This window comes from Lagopus muta, chromosome 7 (genome assembly GCF_023343835.1).
Source record: "Lagopus muta isolate bLagMut1 chromosome 7, bLagMut1 primary, whole genome shotgun sequence".
NCBI lineage: Eukaryota > Metazoa > Chordata > Aves > Galliformes > Phasianidae > Lagopus > Lagopus muta.
This window is the reverse complement of record NC_064439.1, coordinates 5,489,191-5,513,818: the sequence shown is the minus strand read 5'-3', so window position 1 is coordinate 5,513,818 and position 24,628 is coordinate 5,489,191. Positions and strand designations below refer to the sequence as shown.

The following is a 24,628-nucleotide window of genomic DNA, read 5'->3' as shown; positions in this document are numbered from 1 at the left end:
AAGCTCTCTAGGGAAGATGCTTGAATCTTTGCTATTTTCTCAGTAGGAAAACTCAGAAGTCAGGCTGAGCATTTGACCCCCAGCACACTTATAAAATGGCTGCCATCCAGAAGGACCTGGACAGGCTTGAAAAGTGGTCCCATGTAAACAAACCTAATGAGGTTCAACGTGGCCAAGTGCAAGGTGCTGTACTTGAGTCGGGACAATCCCAGATGCGTCTACAAAGAACTCTTTGAGAACAACTATGCAGAGAAGCACTTGCAGCCTGGAAGGCCAACAGCATACTGGGTGATATCAACAGAGGGGCAGCAGCAGGAAGTGGAAGGGGGCTGTCCCCCTCTGTTCTGCTCACGTGGGGCCCCACATGGAGTGCTGAGACCAGGCCTGGACCTCCAGCACAAGGATGCAAAGCTGCTGGAGTGGGTTCAGAGGAGAGCCAGAAAGATGCCCAGGCAGCTGGAGAACTTCTCCTACGAAAAAAAGGCTGAAGGAGCTGGGGGTGGTCAGTCTGGAGAAGAGAAGGCTCTAGAGATACCTCACTGCAGCCTTCCAGTACGTAAGCATACAGACAGGAGAGGGAGCGACTTTTTACATGGCCTGATATCATCAGGACAAGGAAGAATGGCTTTAAACTATCAGAGGGGAGATTCAGCTTAAATGTTAAAAGGAAATTCTTTACTCAGAAGGTGGTGAGGCATTGGCACAGAGAAGCTGTGGATGCCCCACGCCTGGAGGTGCTCAAGGCCAGGCTGGATGGGGCAATGGGCAGCCTGATCCAGCAGGGGAAAATCCTGCCTGTGCCAGCTCCAACACCCAATAATCTCTAAAGACTCTTCCAACTGAAGCCGTTCTATGACATTTAAAGGCACATGTGAAGCCTTCAGCAGCACAGAAGCACTGCCTGATGCAGCCAGAGCACCTCAGTGTCGGGGCCGTGCACCAGCGTTCTGTCAGCACCTCAGATGGAGTCGAACAACTTCAGCCCATAGGCCACGCCTCCACTGCTCTCCCAGGGATAAAAACATGTCCCTCCGGCCACCAATAGGAAGAAAACAATCAGGAAGCGGTGGGATGAGTAAGGAGATGAGCCCGCACCCAGAGCTCCGACGACCAGAAGATAAAACTAAGGGCGTAAAATGGCGCGCGGCCACGGCAGGCCGGAAACGCTCACCGCGCCTCCTTCTCTGGCCCCGCCCCCTTCGCAGTTGCCTGGCAACGCCTCAGTCAACGCTGGCGCCCGCGCCTCTCCTCTATGCGGGCTTTGGGCAGAGAGGGGGGCGGGACTTCCGGAACGGCTCATCCTCCTCGGAAGTGACGTCACAGTGTCAACATGCAAGATGGCGGCGCATCACCGGCAGAACACGGCGGGGCGGCGGAAAGTGCAGGTGGGTGCGCGGCTGCGGGGAGCAGCGGGGCTTCGGGGCGGCGTGGATACGCGTGGGCCGCCCTCAGGGTGATGGCGGGGCACTGGAGGGGGGCGATGGTTGCTGGGGACGGGTCTCCGCGTTGCTCCGTGAAGGAGGTGGTGTTCGGCTCCGCGGCCCGACTGAGGGATTGAAGGGAAGCGGTTTCCTCAGCTCGGGGGATGCAGAACTGAGCCACCCGGCCGGCTCCGGGCAGCCGTTCCAAAGGGAAGTCCGCAGACCGGTCAGGCTGTGGCAGTGAATGGTAAAAGTCAGGGAAATGGGTTTATTGTGATGTTTCGTTATCTTGTTCGGGATACTGCCGGCACTTTAAATGGTTTTCTGTCTTTCGGTATGGAAGAGGATTAATGTTTTATGCCTACCTTTAGTGGTAAGTGCAAGTTTCAGCTAACCGTTATATTAAAAACGTATATATATATATATATCGATTTGGCTTGAAATAGTCTCAGCATCCTTCCAAACAGAGGTGGATGCTGTGTATTAAGGCATCTTTTGTGTTCTGTCACATAGGGGAAATGTTTTTAGCTTATAGTGTTTTTTTTATAGTTAATGTAAGCACTTGGTCAATGCTGCATAAAGAACCTCCGTGCCCTTCTGAAAAACCCACTGGTGTTTTCAAAAATACCAAGAATAAAATATTGCAGCATCATCTGTAGCATGCACAAGTTCTTGAAGATTGGCCTCCCAAGAAAGGGAAGCTTGTAGCTGGCTATTTATTTGATGAACTGCTATTACTGTGTTGTGCTATAACTTGATGCTTTTGCTTCTCCATATCCTGCTATAGTGATCTGGACTTCAGCCAGTGTACTTCAAGTCTAGATCAACAGAGAATAACTTTGGTTACATGATAAGCACATACAAAGTATTTTATTGTAGTCCTATTATTTCACTTGGTTAAATACACATTTTGGTCAGGTATTCTCAGTGGCTCCTATATCCGTCAGCTGCTGGTAGAAAGTAAAAACCATTAACAGTTTATTCTGCTTCCCAATGGCTGAGCGTTTAATATGTTTCTGCTTCAAATAATAGAGATTTATCCTGAAATCTGATTAGAAAAATGTCCATCAGGCATGGAGAAACCTATTCTTTTACAGGATATGAGAGCTGGTTAAGATTTATGCAAGTTTGAACTGTTGTTGTCTCTGATGCACCTGTTTTACTGGTCAGTAGAACCATTCAAAATAGCGTGGGACGCTTCTGGGTATAATTGTATATTGCATAAGGGTTTAATCAGGATAGGTGTTTCAGACCTCAAAATAACGAGGATAAAGGTAAGAACTATAATTATTTAAATGTAAGGCACTCATTTGAAATGTGTTGGTGTCCCAACTGTAAGGTCCCCTTAACTGGGTGGGAATGGAGGTGCAGGGTTTGGGAGTAATAAACACCACTGTGTGATGAGAAGCAGTTGGCCATGTGCTGTGGCTTTCTGATGTCGTACTGTGAATTAATTTGAGGTGAAGCCATTTTTCAGCAGGTGTCTTAAAGTAGTTTCCCTTCAGGAGAAGCTTATAAATGCTTTCCCAAACCCGCTGCTTGTCCAGAGCAATTGTAACTCTTCTCCAAATCCTTTGACAGAACTGGTGAACATCAATATAATTTGGACCAATATCTTGGTTATGAAATTTGAATAAATTTTAAGTGTTTTTATCTTAAAGATAAAGGCCTGTACAGAATAAGAAGACTTTGCACTGATTTTGTTGTATTTATTCACTAAAAAATCTTGACAGCAACTGGAAAGTAGTGAAAGGGAAAACTTCTGTAGTTAGAAATATTTCAGCTACTGATTTTCATTTTGAATGATAGAACTTAGTAAGAACAGGGTAGGTTTTGTATGCGGTATATTTTTTTAAAAGATGTTATGTGTCGTGTTCTATCTAATCCTTACCCAGTAAATTGATTCACTGTAAAAAGATAAGATGAACTCCTTAACACATTACTGTTATTCTGGGCTTGGATCCTCTGATGAAAACTTAAATATCAGTATATTCTTAGTTTTAGAAGCTTCGGTTATTTTAAAGAGTACCATCTGCAGTGCCATGATGATGAAGAAATGGCTTGTTGTTTTATGTTTTCCTTAGTGGTTACCTGCTTCATCTTTTATTTTTTAATGCAGCCAATGCATTCTAGGGTTCTTGAAAGATATCTTTTCCCAGTTGTCTATGACAGCAGGTGGCTGAGAATTTCCCTCTACTTAAAAAAAGGAATGTGTGCCTTCATACCTTGTCTGTTCACTGTTTCCTCCAGAGGAATGCTGGCATTTTTGAAGGCAGATTCTACCCGTACATAAAGAAAATCTGTCTTAATGTGTGTGTTGTAACTAGGGGAGCAAAACTTCCATCTGGCTGATAGAGTTGATGAAGGAAATGCATTACAGGTACTGTAAGAACTTGGACTTGTGTACTGAAATGTATCTGTTGATATTACCTGTGTCTCTGGTGCTTTTAGTCATTAAAATGGCTAGTCCTGATCCAATTAAGGTACTGAGTCCCATAAATTCTTTATAGTGAGGGTTCATCACTGTAATATTTCTGCAGTGTTTACTGCAGTGAAGTGTTGTTATTTGTTACAGGAGTTTATAAATGCTACAGCATAATAAACGTAAAAAGCCTTGGTCATTATTGGAGTGTTTCATGCCACATCTTGCCCTGCCTGGACCATCAAATGGCAATATCACAGCAAGCTCAGTCATCTTTGTGTTTGATGCTGGCTTTATGAATCAATCGATGCAGTGAACCAAGTAGCAATGTGCTCTCAGTTGCCTGGTTTGAAATGTCTGCCAGGTGGTGCAAGTCGTGGCTTCCTGATGACCTTCACAGTCCTGTCCAAATGCAGTGCCACCTCATCTGGACTGCGAAAAAAGTCTGTGCTGTGGCTTAGAGGTGAATTTAATCACAGAAAAACCTCTTGTACCTATTATTTTGTGCATTTGTGTACACATACGTATGTACTTCATAATTATTGCACTGTTACCATATTTTCTAACAGTTGTTATTTCTATTTTGAGTATCACTCCAATCTAAAACCAAGTAATAATACTTCAGACCTTTCTCCTCAAAAATAAGGCAACGATGGAGAGTGACATGTGGATAACCTGCATTCTTGCTTTGTTCGCCCTAGGCTTTATTGAATGTGACTGCTGTCCACCAGCCTTAAACAACTGTCAGATATTTTAAATCAAATTGCTGCTGTGTTTATTGCTCGATTTCAAGTTCCTTGTTTTGAGAAGCATTCTAGCGCCCTTTTGGCAGACTTTATTTTGTCCCTTTAAATTGCATATTAACATGTAATTAACTATTAACTATACCCGCATCTTCCATTTGCTCTTAAGTCTATCAGAGACCTGTTAACTCTTTAAAAGGATACTTGCTCTCATTTACTTGCTTCTCTCAAAATATAAACAAGAGCTGTAAAGGAGCTTGTAAAGAGCTGAACAGCTTGCATTTGGTATTTTCATTGCTTTTATTCAAAAGTTGGAAAGCAGTGTGACTTTGCCCATCTTTCTTGCTTTGAGTCAAGACTTGCTTGACTTTGATCGTAACGTTCTTTGAGTTAGGTAGGCTGCATGGGCACTTTAACAACACAGATGTGGTGTGGTTGAGGCCAGATGAAGTGCTGCAGGGACATTTTGCCGTGTATGTACAGTCATATCAGAGAATCACAGAATGGCCTGGGATGAAAAGGACCACGATGCTCATCCAGTTCCAACCCCCTGCTGTGTGCAGGGTCACCAACCAGCAGACCAGGCTGCCCAGAGCCACATCCAGCCTGGCCTTGAATGCCTGCAGGGATGGGGCATCCACAGCCTCCTTGGGCAACCTGTTCCAGTGCCTCACCACCCTCTGTGTGAAAAACTTCCTCCTAATATCCAACCTAAACCTCCCCTGTCTCACTTTAAAGCCATTCCCCTTTGTCCTATCACAATCCACCCTTGTGAACAATCATTCCCCCTCCTGTTTATACACTCCCTTCAAGTACTGGAAGGCCACAATGAGGTCTCCCCAGAGCCTTCCCTTCTCCAAGCTAAACAAGCCCAGTTCCCTCAACCTTTTCTCATAGGAGAGGTGCTCCAGCCATCTGATCATCTTAGTGGCTGCCTCTGGACCCTCTCCAAGAGCTCCATGTGTTTTAACAGCAGTGTTATACGTGGTTGGTCAGTGGAAAACATTTTCTTTATGCTGCTTTAAGGTGCTTATTGGCCTGAAAAATTAATTTCATTAAGTCCAAAACTACTCCTTGAAAGAGTTTTCAAAACACTGGCACTTACGTATCCGAATGATTCCTGCTGTTGGCAGGCTGTATTAAGCTTGACAGGATGTTTTACCCTGTTGTAATTGTTTTCCAGTGTCTGGAAAGGAGGATAGCTTTTGGTTCTCCCACATTGTCTCTGAATGGAGAGCTTTCTTCTTAGCCATATGCAAACCACTGTGTAAATGGTTAGGAGGCAGCATGATGTGAAATGGTTGGGTGAATGGGTTGGCTTGGAAGCATCTGTAGTCCTTTATAACTGCTTACTGCAGGAGTCATAGTGGAGAGCGTTTTAAGACTTGCAGTTTGTCCCCTTAAATCTCCATTTAATGTTTCTGAATAAAACAATGGAGTGAGTAATATACACTGTGCTGTCAGGTACAGAAGGACTGAAACAAGAATTTCCCTAATCGGAAGAAGACTAAATATTTCTGCTTCTTATGTTAGAAAGGAGATGTCTGTTCTTTAAAAAAGAAAAAAAAAAAACCCTAAAAAATATCAAAATACTGCCTTTCTCCAATTGTCATAATAGTATTAATAGTAATAGCTGGGATAGAATTTGAACCTGCAGTATTTTGTAGTCCTAACTGGTGGCATCCTCTCCCTGCAAGGCTGAGAAACACTGTCATCACAGCTTTAGAAAACGTGAAACCTGCTTAGGAAATGAGCCACGAATGCATCATGTTGTTTGGGATCATCCAGAATCTCTGCAAAGCAGGGAATTGAACTGAGGATTCTCCCAGTCTAAGCCTGATTTGTAAGGATTAAATAATCCCTTGGGCTCCTTGTGTAGCACTGACATCTTTGTAATTCTTCCCCGTTTTCAGGGGGGGAGGAAATTGGCTGAGGTTAGTGATGGTGACTTTCAAACTGGCAGACTCATTTAATGCTTTTAAAGCTCTTAGTATTTTCTACCTGAGAACCTCACTGGAATGAAATTAGCTGGTAGCGTTTTGTGGCCCATTCAGTATCTTAACACCATAATCAGGTCTGTGTAAATGTATTTTAGGTCTCCTATGTGATTAGAGATGAGGTGGAGAAGTATAACCGAAATGGGGTAAATGCACTTCAGCTGGATCCAGCATTAAATAGACTCTTCACAGCAGGCCGAGACTCTATTATAAGGATATGGAGTGTCAATCAGCACAAGGTAAGCCAAGAGGATTTCTCAGTCTAAATCTGCTTTGTGTTTTTTCAGTTAGCACGCTACAGGTGTATACCAGATGTACCAGTTTTTAACAACAGCCAATCATGGTAGAAAATTGTTTTTGGTAAATGTTCATATTGTAACAAGATGTATTGGAGTTTACAAACCCACATTTGGGCCAAAGTCCTGAAGAACTAATCGCAGCTGAGATAAATTCAATATAGAATGTTGCAATTTTCAGTGATAAAGAAGTCATCAAAAAAGATTGCTTAGGTCTGTGTATGTTGTGTTAGTTACAAATGAACTTTTGGTGAACTCTTTTATATATTCTGGTATCTTGGGAGGATCTCTACTCCTTATCTCCCCTTTATTATTAAGATCAGTTGATCACATCCTGTTAGCTCCACTTTCTTTTTGATCTTCTAGCTAAGGAAAGCTTATTAAAGCATTATGCCAAACAACTCTGGCTCTTGGACTCTCCTCGGAGGAGTGGTGTTTCAGACACTTAATTGCCTTGGCCTTTTCTTGGGCTCTCTTCAGTAGTTCCATGTTTCTCTGGTATTGGAGGGCCCAGAACTGGACACAGTGCAGGATCACCTCCTTCTGCCTGCTGGTGATTCTTTGCATAAGGCAGCCCAGGATACCATTAGCCTTCTTTGCAGCAAGGTCACACTGCTAGGTCATGTTCAACGTGATGTCCAAGGGACCCCCGAGTCCTTTTCTGCCAAGCTGCTTTTCACTTAGGGGTCACCAGCCTTGGCTCACTCTGAACAAAAGGTGAGCATTATGAATCTGAGTAGATTACTGGAAACCAGGGCTTCTATGTGAAATATGCAGGAGATAACACTTCTGTCAGACTCTTTTCAGTGGCGAGCAATAATAGAACAAGGGGCAGCAGGCAGAATCTGGAACCTAGAAAGTTCCATACTAACACAAGGAAGAAATTCTACACTGTCAGAGGGGCAGAGCACTGGAACAGCCTGTGCTGAAAGGTGGTGTGGTCTCCTCTGGACATGTTCAAGACTTCTCTGGATGCCTACTTGTGTGCCCTGCTGTAGGGACCTGCTTTAGCAGCAGGGTTGGACTCTGTGATCTCTTGAGGTCTCTTCCAGCCCCTAAAATTCTATGGTTCTATAAGCTTCATGTCTGAGAGATCTTTGTATTGTGTTTTAGTTGTTCTGTTCCTCTCTGTAGCAGAAGTCTAATCCTATGAGTGCAGAAATAACTTTAGCTTGGCAGACACTGCCATTTTGGTTGTTTTTCTGTGATAGAAAACTAAACATTTTGAGGTGAAATTCATCATGAAATGGGAATGAGTTTAAAATATATAGGGGGTTCCCTGAAAACTACTTTGTGATACTATATTTTAAAAGAAGGGGAATAGTGACTTCAAGCAGCATCGTGTTAGTCAACTTTTGGTCCATCTGAAGATTGCAAATGTCACAACAGGATCTGATAGTTGCATTGTCTTTTCCTTTCACAAGGGGATTTTAAACTTCTTTTTTTGTAATTTTCAGCAAGACCCTTATATTGCATCTATGGAACATCACACAGATTGGGTAAATGATATTGTACTCTGCTGCAATGGTAAAACATGTGAGTACTAAATTGTGTCTTCTGTAAGCATGTAAAATTTATTTGTGTGGTGTTAACGTGCTAAAACACTGCGAGCACATTTAAATGAATCATACCTACACATTTTGTTTTCATTGAATCATTTGTTAAGAAGCTTAGAGGATTGTTCAGGCATCTTCTAAGGTAATATATAAGCTATTAAAGTTCACTCTTTATCCTTCCCCATTTAGTGATATCTGCTTCTTCAGATACTACTGTGAAAGTGTGGAACGCACATAAAGGATTTTGCATGTCAACACTAAGGACACATAAGGTGAAAAACATTATTTGGAACTACTGTGTATTACAATTGACAACCTTTTAAATGTTGTAATGTAAGCTTCAAGTGTGTAATATTGTTGAGTCACGTTGTTACATTTTGTTATAGGATTATGTGAAAGCCTTAGCATATGCAAAAGATAAAGAACTGGTAGCATCTGCCGGGCTGGACAGACAAATATTCCTCTGGGATGTAAATACTCTAACAGCACTGACTGCCTCAAACAACACTGTCACAAGTAGGTACCTGGGGATGGGAGACAAATGCAGCATATTTTATTGAATTAGCATAATCTGTGAGATCATTTTAAGACTAAAGATACCCATTTCTGTGTGCAGATTAAAAAATGTGCAAGAATCCTTAAGTTTTTGAGGGTATGTACTTGGTCCACTTATTGTGTTGTATAATAGTTGCAGATTCAGCATCAACAGTCATGATGCTCAGAATAAAGATACAGGTCTATTTGGACCTCTTCTCCTGAGATGTAATGAGCTGTTGTTCATCAGAAGTTCACAGAGCTTTAGCTTAAGAAGCTTTTTGCTCCTTAGCTAATGCAGAAAATGCACTGAGAAATATTCAGAGGAAGAATTTCTGTAATGTGTTTTGTGTTTATTTAGATGCTGCAACAAATGTAGTACAGCCCCTAGAGCAGAATTTGGTACATTCAATACATGTATCTGTCAGAAGAATAAAGTTACTAGATAAACTTTGGTAAGAATTCCTGCCATTGTGGTGAAATAGAAGTAATGGTAGGGTACTGGAGAGATCTAACTTGGTAGTTAAATGTTAGAAGGCAAGGGGACACTGTCAGTAGGTTCTACATCAGGTTTAATCCTTAATTTTATCATCGTATTTTAAGGAGTACTCTGTCCCTTTAAAGATATTACAGTATATTGAAATTCACTGTTTTTTCACCTAGAGGGCAATCCCAACCTCAGTTTCTTAGAATTGTCAGAACAGTGTTGGTCAAGTTTCTCTTCTGGAAAGTGTGACACCAACCTTCAAGTTGGGTAATATTTAATTGCTTGAGTGAGTGACACAAATTTGGGCCATCAGCGTCCTGTTTTGTGGTGGCTCTTACATTTTGTGGAAGGAGATCTAGTTTGATCACAGTGTGCTTTGCTGCCTGTAGGTACTTCAGAAGTATACTGTTCAAAGTGAGTGGTCTCTTTCATTTTATACAGAGTGTTTGATCTGTGTATAGGATTTTCAATTCAGTTTTAGCCCTGTGCTGGCATGTTTGTGTGGCCTCCAGCAGAGCTGACTTCTAAATAGTTGTATGTGTTTTCTGTGGAAGTTTGCTATCACTTAAAGTGTTTTGTCACCAGATTTTGCTGATAACTTTAAGACATGTTGTGATTTGGTTGAACAGGGAATTTTTGAGGAAAGTCTTGCTCTTGGGAAGACTTGGTCTAGGGGGGAAAAATTAGTTTCTTGAACGCTGCTACTGTGATACAGAACCCAAATGATTTGTTCTGAGCACAAAATGAAAAGGAAATAGAGGCATTACCTCTAAGATGACAGACATAAATTTGCTTTTCTGGTGTTAGAGCAGTAGTGCATGGTAAGGGAGAGGGAAGAGAAGCAGGCTAAGTTGTTCTCTGTAAGTACAGTGCTCCCAACTAAAAATGCTTCTGGTGGGAAGAACATGTGTTGTGAATGAACTGGCTTTGCACAGTCCTTTCAAACAGCATTTCATTGGAGTGCAAGTGAAGGCTGTGGCTTAATTTGCTGTCTGATTACAGGGAAGCAATGTACACAAGCCAACATGAAAAGGAAGCCTGTTTTTAAAGATTGTCTCTCAGTCAGCATAGCTGTAGTTTAAATTGGATGAGGAGTTTTGCTTCTGAGTGACTGTCCCTTCTAGAAGAGGAAGGAGTTGAGCACTGCTTTTGTTATAGCATGAATTTTGTTTCTACGATTCTGTCCTACATTCCCAGTGTCCTCCTGCCTGCATTAGCACTATGGAGGAAGTTTTAAAGCCTTTTATAGGTTATATGTTTGTTGGACAGTGTGCTAAACTCAAAGATTTTTATTACCACTTTTTAGCTTGCTTGGCTAGGAAAAATCTCTGCGCTTAAATCCAAGCACTTACTAGGAAATCACTTAGAAGTACCATTCTCTAAGCAGTTGAGAACCACAAGATTACCTTGCACTGAATCATTGTGGACACCAGGAGTGTAGTGACCATAAATGTGAGGTTTTATACAACACTGGATCACGAATCAGAAAGCATAGCAATATGCTGTCTGCAGTCTTGCTCCTTTTTTTAGCAGAGCCCCATATGTGGAGTAGGATGGCACTATTATAGATCAAAAGCTACATTTGATTCTGTAGTGGTTTTTTTTTGGTTTTTTTAGTGAATAAATAACTACGTTTTCAAGTGGCAACATTAAAATTGAAAGTGTTAACTTTTTGCTTTTGAAACAGCTTCTTCCCTGAGTGGGAACAAAGATTCCATCTATAGCCTTGCAATGAATCAAATGGGAACAGTTATTGTATCGGGGTCCACTGAGAAGGTAAGCAAAAATCTAGTAAGGCTTATTCTGCTTCTCTTCAAATCTTAATGTAAAGAGACAATTTTACTGGTGTTCAGTTTTACATCTGTAGCAGCTTTTGTGTCTTAAGTAAGAAAAGTGAGGTTTTTTTGGGTTGGTTTTGTTTTTTTGAGTGGAAGTTGGAATATCAGTCACCTATAGATTACGTTTCAAAACTATGCATTGTGTAAACATCCATACATCAGAGATCATTTAATTTCATTAAAAGAGCTCTAATTTTGGGGGCATATTACTCAGCTGATCATACAAACTGAAGCATGTACCACTGGTGAAAAAGAAATGATACAGCAACTTCCAAGGCCCCCATGGGGTGGTCAGTAAAGTGAGCTAGTGAAACTTTGTGTTTGATGGTGTTTGTTATAGAGAAAGGTAGAACACCCAGGAGTTCCTTGTCTATATGAAAATGAAAGTAGAATATACCAGCCAGGTTCTCAGAATTCTTTTTCTTTCCACACGTTGTTTTGCTTCCAATCACTTGCATTCATTAAGATCTTAAGAAGACAACAGAAAAAGCCAGAACAAATGCCATTACAATCAAGGGAAGAAAATCTGTCTGTTTATTAGAGATGCATAAGATGTAGTTATGTATCCTGTTCTAACAAAACATGCTTTTGGTGATGGATGTGTACTTGTTGAGGGTAAGGGTCAGTTTATTCAGAAAGGCTTAATTATATAGAGAAAATGCATAAATGAAAGAATGTTAATGCAGTTATTCTGTGTCTGTTTGTGTAGGTTCTCAGGGTGTGGGATCCAAGAACTTGTGCAAAACTAATGAAACTCAAAGGGCACACAGACAACGTAAAAGCTTTGCTGTTGAACAGAGATGGTACCCAGGTATGTGCTTCTGTTTGAGGCCAGGCATTTTGCAGAACATGGAAATGTCATTAATGTCTTTTCAGCACAATAACTGTTCTGTGTTGTCGATTACAGAAGATGTACCAACAAGAATTGTTTAGGTGCTGAGTGATTGAGGGGGTGGCTGGCAGTGAGTGGAGTTCATGTATGGGAAAGGGATGAATACAAGCTGTCTGGAAATAGTGACGAGAGTTGTTAACTGCCACTTCTCATTTAGCATCATCTTAGTGGAAAAAGAAGAATTATGAAAGGTTTTTATGAAATTACAATGATTGTTGCTCAGTGTCTTTCAGGCAGTTCTGATGGGACTATTCGTCTGTGGTCCCTTGGGCAGCAGAGATGTATAGCCACATATCGAGTCCATGATGAAGGTGTTTGGGCTCTGCAGGTCAATGAAGCATTCACTCATGTTTATTCAGGAGGAAGAGACAGGAAGATCTATTGTACAGATTTACGGAATCCTGATATTCGTGTGCTTATCTGTGAAGAAAAGGCACCAGTTCTTAAGGTAATTGATTTTGCTTCACAAAATCACAGAATGGTCAGAAGGTATCCCTGAGAATTATCTTGTCCAACCCTGTGTTCAGGTAGGACCATCTAGAGCCAGTTTCCCAGGACCAGTTTAAGATAGCATTTGAAATCTCCAAGAGGGGACGCTTTGTAACACCTGTTCTGGTGCTTGGTGACCCTCACAATCTAAAAAATATTAATAATATTTAAAAAAAAAAAAAAGTTGTTTCCTGATCTTCAGAGGGAGCCTCTTGTTTTTCAGTTTGTGCCATCTGCTTCTTGTCCTGGCACTTATCCTGTCTAACAAAACAGTGGCTTGAGGTGTATGCTGACAAAAGATTGTATGCTGCACATTTTTACCTGACTAGCAACCTCCAATATTTTGGGTTGTTTTTTTTTTTGTTGTCTTAAATTACATCTGAAACTTATTTGTCTGAAGAAATACCTGATTGCTATCAAAAAATGTATAAATTCAGACATTACTGAAATTGAGCATGTTTTAAATATGAAAGGTTGTTTTTACTGGGCTTTAGTACAGTTTTTAGAAAGCAAATCAGGAGTGCCAAGGCTTGAGATAAAAAATTAATTGCTTCTTAGAAATATATGCACAGAACTGTATTAGTAATATTTTACATAATCACTGGAACCAGCAGCAAGATTTCTGAACACTGAAACAGTGTGATCTTAAGCTGGGAAAAAACATGTGCATGAGTCTGAGCCTTTTGAGGACGCTGCTTTTGAAGGGTCTGCTGATGGAATGTTTTTTAATGATCTGTAACACTTAATGATATGGCAGTGGGACGTGTAGGTGTAAAAAGTGTGACTGAAACAGAAACCAGTATATAAGCCATATAAGTGTGTATATATATGTATATTGCTTATACACTTAAGCCAAGATGGTGGATTCACAAGGAAAGCCATTGTACAAGCTGTGCATACACAGAGCAAAGTTAAATTGAGTGACTGAAAGTATCTATAATTCTGTTATCTAGATGGAACTTGATAGATCAGCTGATCCTCCTCCAGCAATTTGGGTTGCAACAACTAAATCCTCTGTGAATAAATGGGTAAGTGAGAAATACTTTATGCTCTGTTGATTCAAATATGTCATCATGGATTTGCAGGCTTGCTTTAGGATCTAATGGAGTGTTACTTGCAATTGGACTGAGTTGAGATGATCTATAATGTTTTTTCTTTGTTTAAATTATAGAATGTGAATACTCAAGTTGACCAAAATACACAAATCTTTGAATTACTTCCTTTATTATCTATGCTGCTTCTGTTTATTAAATATCCAACACTGAGTGGTTAACATCTGAATAGCAGCACAAACTGGCACTTCTTAGTCAAGATAAAAGCAAAGTTTTTGAAATGATTGAATGTGTCCTTATTTTTTTTGCTTCTTTAGACTTTGAAGGGAATTCATAATTTTAGAGCATCTGGGGACTATGATAATGATTGTACCAATCCTATACCACCCCTATGTACACAGCCTGACCAAGTTATAAAAGGTAAACAGCTGTTTTCCTGAGTGCTTGTGAAATGTTATCATTAGCAGAAATGGTAGATCTTTAAGACCAGCTCATGTTCTCAGCTGTCTGACACTTTGATTTCTGAAAAGTCCTTGGCTCTGTTTAAGGACTGTTCTGTAATAACTTCATGCATTGCTCTGCAGCAAATGAAAACATCGGTGCTATCACCACTGTTCACATCAAAAATCCAAAATACAGCATCGTGTGAGCATCTACAGAGAAAATTAACTCTGTGCTGGGCAAAACCATGATAAATAAAATCAAAGACAGCACGAGTATCATTTATGTAGTGTTAGTTGTGGTTGAATAGCATTTAAATATTGGCGCTTGCATAATAGAGTTAAACCAAAGAATAATCGCTCCTGTTGTGTTATGTGGTTTAATTTACTGTAAAGCTAGACAAAAAGAGAAGTGTGGTGACCTTAATTCTTGTTTGTTTGGCAGGGGGTGCTAGTATCATTCAGTGCCACATTCTTAATGACAAGAGACACATATTAACCAAAGACACAAATAATAATGTGGCATACTGGGATGTCTTAAAAGTAAGTACATGATTTTAGATTAAACATCTACTGTTGTATCAGTAATAATTTTCTGGGGGGGGGGTTCTGAAAATTTTTTTTGTTATGGGATTTTTTTCTGGTTGAAATATAAGTCATTTTTCTGTCCTGAGACGTAATGCAAAGATGACTTTTTGGAAAGAGAAGATGCCTTTCTGCATCTTAAGAGCTTCTTTGCCCAATGTTAGGTTGGATAATAACATCTTCGTTTGCTTTCAATTCAGTCCTTTAATATAGCACGCTCAGCTGTGTTACTGAGCTGCTGACTGAAGTGAGAAAGAAGGGAATGAGAATGAAGAACGTGGATTTGTACCAAAAATGTTTCAGAGGACTTGCAGAAAACTGAATGTTTTCTTTTGGCTTACAGTGGTATATACTGGAGAACAATATTAGCACCAAGGAAGGCGTTAATGTTAATTTGGTACCTTCATTCAGTTATTTTTAGCTTTTGTTATTAGGGTTTTCAGCAACTTTTCTTAGCTATAGCTGCATACATACTCACTGTAGAGATGGGTTACTCATCAAGTCAGATTGTGTTGACTTGTGTTTAAGATTCACTTTTTCTTTCTTTTCCTTCTCTGCTGGCTTGATGCTTTACCTCAGGAAAAAAATGTGTTCTTCAATTTATGGACAAAAACTCAAAGTTTTAACTTGTGTGTTTCTGTACTAAATTGGTTGTGGAGAAATGATAATAATTTTGAGTGTATATGAAAATCAAGTATAAGTTTCTAAGAGTTGTGTTATGATTCAGTGTGCAGAATTGAAACATTCCTGTATCCCTTCTGCTGTACAGGCATGTAAAGTTGAAGACCTTGGGAAAGTAGATTTTGAAGAGGAAATTAAGAAGAGATTTAAAATGGTGTATGTGCCAAACTGGTTCTCAGTAGACTTGAAAACTGGGGTGAGCTACAAATCCTAAATCTCTTCTTCTGGTGTCATATTTTGTATACTATTTCTTCACAACAATTACAGTGTGTTCTAAGTTTTGAAGAACTTATCATTTGTCTGATGAGTTTGAATTATATTGAAGCAAATCAATACATTGTACCTCCATTCTTAATAATCTGTTATGACTTCTGCACTATTGTGTCACTTTAAATTCACAATACAGTTAGGAGTTAATTTTTTTGCTTTGTATTTCCAGCTGTTCCTTCAGTAAATTTGTTGGGTTGTTCAGTACAACACAACTATTGCATTCTTGCTCTCATGGTCTTTTTCCAACAGATGCTGACAATTACTTTGGATGAAAGTGACTGCTTTGCAGCTTGGGTTTCAGCAAAAGATGCTGGGTTCAGCAGTCCAGATGGTTCCGATCCGAAATGTACGTTTTTACCACTAGTGGTCCTTCTCTGAAACATGAAAGCAGAACCAGTTCCAGTGTTTACATTACAAAACGTTTGTTGGATAAATCAGTTGTTGATTGGGTTTTAGAGAGAATTTCTTGAGACTAAATTTTACAAAGAGTTCTCCAAAGAAAAAATGTTTTTGTTTTTTTTTCTCTGAAATATTCAAGTAGTTTTTTCTTCTTGGCTTGGTGCAGTGGAAATGCTAAGTTATGGGCTGAAAAAGTGACTGAGCACCTGGTGAGAAACAGGGCCAACCAAGGGGAGGTCAGGTGCAAGCAGTGGGCCTGACTGACTGGAAGGGTTGGAGCCAGGATCCACCCCTTCCCACACTTCATTTAAGGGTAAACAGTGGAGGTGAGGGCATCTCTTGCCAGAGATCCCTGCTTACCTGAGGCCTTCCAAAGGTAAGCAGCTCTTTTCCTTCATTTCTGCATCTGTGGCTGCTGTATTTGGGCTTGTTCTCATTTGCTGTAGCCAAAGACTTTGCCACCCCTGCTGTTATCCCACTTGGTTTTAGACATCCAGGAAGGAAAAGGGAAAAAGTAATATTCCTAATCGTAGAGCTACTATTAAAACTAGAGAATGTTGAATTAAATCAATGAACCAGCAGTAATGATTCTGAGACTTGAGTCTTTCTGAAAGAAAAATCTAAAAGATTTAGCCTGCAGTTTTGAGTTTGTGATAAGCAGATGTCTGTGCCAATGATGAGTTTGCTTTGGGAACTTTGGGGAGAATTTTCATCTGTGGATCAAATGTAGGATGTTATAAGTCAATGCTTTTGATGCAACTGAAGTTCTTGCTGTGTCTTGACAGTGAACCTTGGAGGGCTTCTGTTGCAAGCGCTTCTGGAGTACTGGCCTAGAACACACATCAATCCAATGGATGAAGAAGAAAATGAAATAAATCATAGTAGGTGTTTTAATATTTTTCTTCCTTTGAGATTTGTTCTTCTCTTTTTATGTTTTTGTTTCTTTAACAGTTGCAGCACTTAGCAGACTTCTCTGGATAAACTTGCTGATTATCATACTTCTTTGTATTGACTGCCCACAGCTTTGGAGTCAGTATAGAAGTGTAATTCTCAAGCTTTTGTAGTGTTGCCATATTCATGCCACGCTGCTTATTTCTGTGAGTTGTCATGGATTAGTGAAATGTTCAGAACATTCACTGCAGAATCAGAGCCTTTTTCCTTCTCATCTCTTTCTTTGAATTGTTACTTTTGAGAACTGCTTCTTATCGTTACTGTCAGTTGTTAACAGAGCTGCCGTGAGGAAATCTCTCAAACTATAGGACTTCTCTCCTGCTCTACCTTAGCATTATATTCATTCCTTCTCTAATAAATAATAGATTTTTCTTTCTTGGGCTCTTTGCTTAATGTGATTTTACTTTTGGAAGATGTGAGTCTAAATACTTACAACTTATGTTTCAAGGTACTGGAATGACAAAATTAATTTTCTTTAAAAATTGCATAATTAATGCTGTTTTTTTTTTTTTTTAATTTTTAATCTTGTGTGGATGTAGAATCATTTCTTCAAGTGTTTGAAGACCAGACTACTAACTGTGCAAAAATAAATGAATGTAGAATGCAGTAACTTAAAGAAGTGTGAGTTTGAGCTTTACTAGTACTGTATCTTGACATTTGGCAAATCCACGTAGAAAAACAAAGCTACTATCTTTGTGAGTTCTGAAAACACAGAGGAAAATCCCTTTACTCACAAGTTTCCTTCTGATAGACTTGCTATGTGTTGGAAATGGGGATTTGCTTTCTCTTACAGAGCTGATGATTTTGTTTCATTTATGAAATTGATTAACTGTAGATGGAGAAGATATTTTTTTCTGTCTGTGTACACCCAGTTTTAAGGCATAGTGCAGTCTTATTGGTGTGTGTATTTTTTTTTCCAGCAGTGAATGGTGAGCAGGAAAACAGAGTCCAGAAAGGAAATGGATATTTTCAAGTACCACCACATACACCAGTTATATTTGGTGAGGCTGGAGGACGCACTTTGTTCAGGTATAGAATCTCAAAAGCATGCACTAAGTGGCCAAACACTTCCTGCCTTATCAACATGCAGTCACCTGTGTTTGTTGTGTGCTATGCATTGAAGATGTGCCCTCGGCAGACAAAATAAGCAGTTATAATACTCCTTGCATTGTTCAAGCTGACATCTTTGTTGGATGCCAACAAGGTGTGGGGTCTTACGGTGTTGAGAGTTACGATAGCTTTTAGTTCTGTGTTGCAGCTGTGAGGTATTTTTTTGGTGCCCTCTTCCTGCAAACAGGTAAACTGAACTTTGTTTTAGAAGGAAACTGTAATGTTTCAGATTCTTGTAGGACTTTGTTACGGATCTCTTACATTCATCTCTGAGCACTGCTGATTTGGACAGAGTGGCTCCTGCTCACCAGAGAGTTAATGCTTAGTAACAGTGAATTTTAAAGCTGGGAGGTGGTCCTTTTGGGTTTATTGTTTTTTCCTTCACAAGCTGCATAGGTTCCAAAACCATGTAACTTTCAGTACGTGAATGGATCAGCAAAATAGGGTTGCACTTTTCAGCTTTGAAAGCTGGATTTTTCTTTCCAGTATTAGTGTATGTACATCTTGGCTGAAGCTTAATATTGCATTCATTCTGTATGGTGGATTCAGGTGTTATACAGCTTGTTCTCAAGAGAACATTAAAATGACACCATTGGAGGAAACAAGCTTTGCATGTTGCACCTAAGAGTTGGATTGCAGAGATCGCTGGGGAAATATTTGATAATTATTTATGAAAACGAGGTGTGCTTTGCTATGAAGGAATTAACATAAATGTTTGGGTTTGTTTCATTGCTGTATGTGGGCATTCCTTAAAATTATTTTTATTCTTTCAATTCAGTGAGAGTTTAGCAGATATTTTACATGCAGAGCTCTGTTTTCCCAAGCAGAAAAGAACTGTTTTGTCAGCTGCCTTTCCCCCTTCAGGTTTTGTGTTTACAACACAAAAAACACATGTAATCCATGAGCAAAGTAGTTCCAAGGTTTGTGCTGCAGCCTGTAGTTCTCCTTATTTTTGCCTTAGAGATCCTTCTTGCATGTAGTTACACGCATTTTCCTTTGTAGGAAATACCTGACCACTTCCTCAGTAAGCTTGATCCTGTGAAAGGCTAGCTAACCAGCTTCAAGCACGTTAAAAGGGCACATCCTCTCCTGAGTGCTTTTTAATGTGTGTTATGATTGATTTCTGTACACTGATCATTTCCATTCATAGAGCTGACTTCTCTGCAGGTTATTGTGTCGGGATTCAGGTGGTGAAACGGAGTCTATGCTTCTGAATGAGACTGTGCCACAATGGGTGATTGACATCACTGTGGATGTAAGTTTCCCACGTGTAGGCTTCAGGTTTTGTTTATTGAAGGTCAACTACAAAATCTTTAACTGAGCTCAATCTGAATAACACGTTCAATTTTTCTGCCTCTCATGTACTGTGTTTTAAAATAAGTGTTCTCAAGGGCTGTACTCAACACCCATGAATAAGCATGATTTTTTTTGAAGTGTCCAGTTAAGGCTTTTTGTGCATTGAAGGCTTAGGAAAGGATCTCAAATCGCTGTGTGTAACAGGAGTCCTTTTCAAGTGTAGAGCTCAGGTATAGAGAGTAACCTTTACATCGCTGCTGTATTTTCATATTGTCTGATTTGCTCTGAAGCAAACAGTAATTACATTCAGAAGGTAGGTGCAATATGTGCATCACTGAAACTGGAGCACATTAGAAGTGTCACTAATTTGGAAGCTGTCTGTGGTAGTTGCTTATTAAGAACCTCTTGGTTATTGGTAATCAGGAACTGACTATACTTTGCTTACCAGATGGTGGCAATGGGAGCTGATAATAGTTCATTCTAAATTTAACATTTTCCAAATTTATTTCCTTCCAGAAAAATATGCCCAAATTCAATAAGATTCCCTTCTACCTCCAACCTCATTCGTCTTCAGGGGCAAAAACTCTAAAAAAGTAAGTAATAATGCATATTTGAGTCTCAACATTGCATAAAGGGAATTGTAAGCTTGAAAAAAAACATATTGCTGGAGAGAATCTTACTGTGCTTGATTTACTTGTGGAACACAGTTTGCAGTCATTGAAGCAGCAATGTTCTAAAGTGTTCAGTTCTATCAGAATCTTTGGAAGAAAGTAAAGTTTCTTTCAACTGACAGTTTCTTAAGTTAATGCTAAGAAATCTCTGAAAAACCAAATAGTGAAATTTGATTTGGTGTTGTTTTGTTTGTAGTGTTCCATCAGAGCACAGAGGAAGTTACAAATTGTCCTACTGTCCAGAACTACAATTTTATGTTCTTTTCCTCTTTCTAACAGTGATCAATAATAGTTTTTAGAAGGAAAAGGTACAGAACCTGGCAGGGAACATGGTTTGCCCATCACATGTGGGCTGCATACATTGGAAATCAGTGCAGGTTCTCAAATGTCTAGTCAGTAAGGTGGGCAAGGCACCTACCATTTATTTGCAGTAATTCCAAGTGTTTTTTCATAAATGTCTGGTTCCTTTGCTGAGTTCTTCACATCAGAGACAATTTGTGAAAGAAAAGCTCCACAGACTTTGTGTGCGTTGTGGAAGAACTGCCATTTATTTGTTTAGAATTCCCTTTTTGTAATGCAGGAAGAACAGCATATTCTTGTTCCATATCCTCTGTCCTTCTCTTACTAATTCCTTTTCTTTGGAAAGAATAAGGTTTGATTTTTAACCTAATGAGGTTTGATTTCTTGAATTCAGTTTGTCAGATATCTTGCTGCTTTTCTGAGATCCTTTGTGCCACTCTTTGGATTGACAGCTGTTGTGTCACGGTATTTTGTTTGGATGATCCTGTTCATCTTTCTGTATTATAATAGGTGCAAAATTTAATGGTTTGCTTATAGATAGAGTATGATGGAAATAAGAAATAGTTCCCTCAAGTTATGTCTTGCCAATCTTTATTTACCTTCTGTAGAGACCGGCTGTCAGCAAGTGATATGCTTCAGGTGAGAAAAGTGATGGAGCACGTGTATGAGAAGATCATAAACTTGGATAATGAGTCTCAGACAACTAGTTCTTCCAATAATGAGAAAGCAGGAGAACAAGAAAAAGAGGAGGACATCGCTGTGCTCGCAGAGGAGAAAATTGAACTTCTTTGCCAGGACCAGGTAAGGCACTCAGGAATTTTTAGCTCATGAATAAAACCAGCTTCTAACAGTCAAGCAGTTGTGAATTTCTGAGTACTGAGATGGAAATATACCACAGATTATCTGCTGCATTTAAAAGTAAGAACAAACCATCTTATCATGTTAACTGACAGTTCAGGCAGTAGTGGATGGCTGGGCCAGAGAATTCATGAAGCATGCCTACTTCATTCAGTTCTGACCACCAGCCTTTATAGAATCATGCAATAGCTTCACACGTATGCACAGCTGAGCTCTCCCATGTTGCTCTTAGTCATTTTCCTCAAAGGAGGGAGAGGAGAAAAGACAATGGAAAATGGCTCAAGAGTTGAGATTAGGACAGGGAGGTCACTCACTAATTACCATCACAAGCAAAACAGACTCAGCGTTAGGGAGATTAATGTGATTCATTGCCTGTTATAACTCAAGCAGGGAGAAACTGGAAAAAAAATAAATAAAGTTTGGCAGAGTTCTTGATGTGAGCTCTAAAAATCATCCATTTCCAAGTTTTAATCAGGAACTTGTTCCTGACATCTGCTTGCATGAAGGTTAAATATTGAGGAAGTGGTTGTTAATGAAATTATACAGTAAGTGGGCAAAGACCTCTCTATAACACAAGAGTTTGGCTTGCTAGATGACAGATCTGAGCCCTTGCATGGTTGATCTTTGATGCCAGTTCGCTCATAGGAGTATATTGCCCAACCACTGTGTTACATCCTTGAATATTCTGACAATGCAGCAGACTTATGCAGTAAATGACATTCTTGCTATTCAGGTTTTGGATCCGAATATGGACCTTCGGACTGTAAAGCACTTCATCTGGAAGAGTGGTGGTGATCTGACGCTTCATTATCGCCAGAAATCAACGTGAAGGGGAGCGGTGGACTTACATGGTTACTCATTGACTTGACCATAATGTACTGGTTCCAAGAGTAGTGCTATAGAAGCCCACTGAACCCCTAAGGTAGATGAGACTTCTAATGACTCAGTATGGATGGAAAGTATGCATTTAATTGAAGTGACTAATAGATCTGTAATATAGAGGAAAAAAAACCTGTATGATTTAAACTAAAATCTCTCCTAGTCTCAGTCACTGAGATGGGAGGTCCCTGAGTGGTTGACATTGTGTGAGGTGTACAGGGAATGGATGATAATCCAGTGCAGACTTTTGCTTCCTCCTTTTTTGCTGTATTTTTTTTTTTTTTCCAGAACTTTATATTGTCATCTGCTCACGCTTGATATGAAACCATTTCCATCATAGTAATGAGTAGTGGTATGTACAACATAATTCAGAACTGCACGGGCAGTATTTTTATTACATTCCATTCATAAAGTACCTACAGTGGTCTCTTGGGTTACTGAACCATTTCTATCCCTTAAAGGCATTTAGTAAATAGGTAATGCATACTTCAAAGAACTGGCCTGCTTAATTGCTGATGGAGGATTAACATCAGACTTGTTCTAATACTGTGACTTGAACGTTGCTTTAGAGAGTTGTTGTCTGCAAAACAAGAACACTAGGTAAATATTGTAGCAGGATCAGTCCAAGGATGCTGTGCATCACAATAGGGTGAACATGCTTTGCTGCAACCTAATGAATTCTTTTTTAATCTATGTAACCAGTTCTGGCCATTTGTGCTCCAAGGACACCGCAGTCTAATTTTTGGTAACTCTGCTCTATGTGACACTTTGTTAAAACTTCAGACCGTTCTGAATATAACTTTCAGTGTTTCACCTCAAACTCCAGACAATTCACAGCAGATTTTCATACTCATGATGTAAAAATACTTAACTCTTTCTTTTTTCTTCCAAAGTTTTATATGCAGTTGTTCTTTTGTTGTAGATGCGAATCTTCTTTTCACTGTTATTTCTAAACAAAGAAAAACCTGTGACTGTTGCAGACTCATAGTAGTCTTTTATAGTTTAACTTATTGGGGGGGAGGGGGGGAACGGCGCTTCAGCTTTTGTTGAGAAAATGTGGGATTGTCCCAGGAAAACCATTTGTATCCAGAACAAATTAAAATCCTCGTAAAGAAATGATGTAAAGATGACTTGTCTGAAGCAGAAGCACAAGTGCCTTCAGAGGGCAGTACGTTAATTGAGTTTCTTTGGGAGACACGTGCTCTTGCCCTTCCTGGGTCTTGCTATCAAGATTTAGGTTGAGGCCTAAAGGAAGTCCCAATAGGTTGTTACTGGGATTGTATTGGTCAACAAAGTGTGAAATATTTTTCATTGTATTTTATTTGAAAAAATGAAATCATTGCCTTCTGCTCTATTAACCTAACTCAACAAACTCATTGCTTGAATAAAAAACGTGGCTCAGAACTAAGCTAGCATGTCTTTTACTCATCTTTTGGCAGGGTTGCTTTCAGTTTTTAGAGCCCATTTCTGTGTATGCTCACTTTAATGCGGTTGTGCTATCTGCACATTTTTAGTAGTATTTGTGAATTAATGCTTAAAACACAACTGTAATTTTTATTGATAAATTGTCCTGACTTGTATTAACTAATAGCAAGGGTTTGTGCTTTGTTTCAGTAGGCTTTTTTCTGGTCATCTTGCTGACCCATTGTATCCACTGTACATTCTCCCAGTAATTTTGTTAGAAATAACCCAATGCTGTAATTTTTCCTCTTTCCTTTTTTTTCCAAACCATCCTAAAACTGCAATTTCAGGGAAGATTGACAGAGGAGTCTGCAATGCCAGAAGGATAAATGATGTTTCACAATTGTATAGAATAAAAGGCTTTAGTTAAAAGTCTGAAACTGTTTTGTGTATTGGATCACTTGTGTGAGTTTGTAACTTGTACCATTGCCACTTAGTGGCTGAACTGCAAAGGAGTTTGAGTACTTTGAAGCCTCAAGGAATGGAATGGCTGAGGTAACTGCAGTGCTTTCATCAAATCCCTCCAAGGTGATCTTGTAATGTGGGTGAATATGAGAATGTAGCAGGCCTTCAAATGCGAACTTGGAGATGCTGTTGAGATGAAGAATGTGCACAATTAATGCTGCTTTTGCAGGCAGTGCTTATTTTCATGCTGTGAGAATACTGTGTGCTAGCAGCAGTGTAGAACATAGGTAGAGGTAGCTCAAGTGAGTTTTCTGGATGTAGAAACATTAGTGCTCTAAGTGGCAAATGGGAAAACACCATTGTGTTTTCTGATGCTGAAAGTGCAGAAATGGAATGCTCAATATTTCCTGTGGGTGCTATCAGTTGTGATGCTCTGAGAGGAGAGAGCAGTAAGGTAGAGGCCAAATGCATTTCCAGAGTTCTCAGAGGGAACAGCAGATAGGAGGAATCTCTTTTGCTCATCTTTTAATTTTCATCTTGTTTTTTGAAATTGCTTCCTGGAAGTCCTGAAGGAAAGAACATAAGATGCACCACC

The 24,628-nt window shown here is 39.6% G+C and overlaps 1 protein-coding gene across 1 annotated transcript; it reads left to right on the top strand.

The window, feature by feature from the left end:
* The first annotated feature begins 1,258 nt into the window (after positions 1-1,258).
* Positions 1,259-24,008, top strand: WDR48 (WD repeat domain 48). Its single transcript, XM_048950721.1, has 19 exons — positions 1,259-1,385; positions 6,682-6,822; positions 8,337-8,415; positions 8,625-8,707; positions 8,822-8,951; positions 11,144-11,232; positions 12,004-12,105; positions 12,410-12,634; positions 13,629-13,703; positions 14,045-14,147; positions 14,613-14,710; positions 15,522-15,629; positions 15,953-16,049; positions 16,888-16,983; positions 17,974-18,082; positions 19,331-19,418; positions 19,976-20,052; positions 21,039-21,231; positions 22,022-24,008. The coding sequence occupies exons 1-19, from the start codon at positions 1,338-1,340 to the stop codon at positions 22,115-22,117; spliced, it is 2,037 nt and encodes a 678-aa protein (XP_048806678.1). The 5' UTR covers positions 1,259-1,337; the 3' UTR covers positions 22,118-24,008.
* The last annotated feature ends 620 nt before the right edge of the window (positions 24,009-24,628 follow it).

What these genes read in the sequence shown, in the direction of transcription:
- WDR48 (XM_048950721.1), top strand. Translation starts at nt 1,338, where the DNA reads ATGGCGGCGCATCACCGGCAGAACACGGCGGGGCGGCGGAAAGTGCAG. An exon ending in GGAGTGTCAATCAGCACAAG is followed by an intron (nt 6,823 to 8,336) that starts GTAAGCCAAGAG and finishes TGTAATTTTCAG; the next exon opens with CAAGACCCTTATATTGCATC. An exon ending in AAAAGGCACCAGTTCTTAAG is followed by an intron (nt 12,635 to 13,628) that starts GTAATTGATTTT and finishes TCTGTTATCTAG; the next exon opens with ATGGAACTTGATAGATCAGC.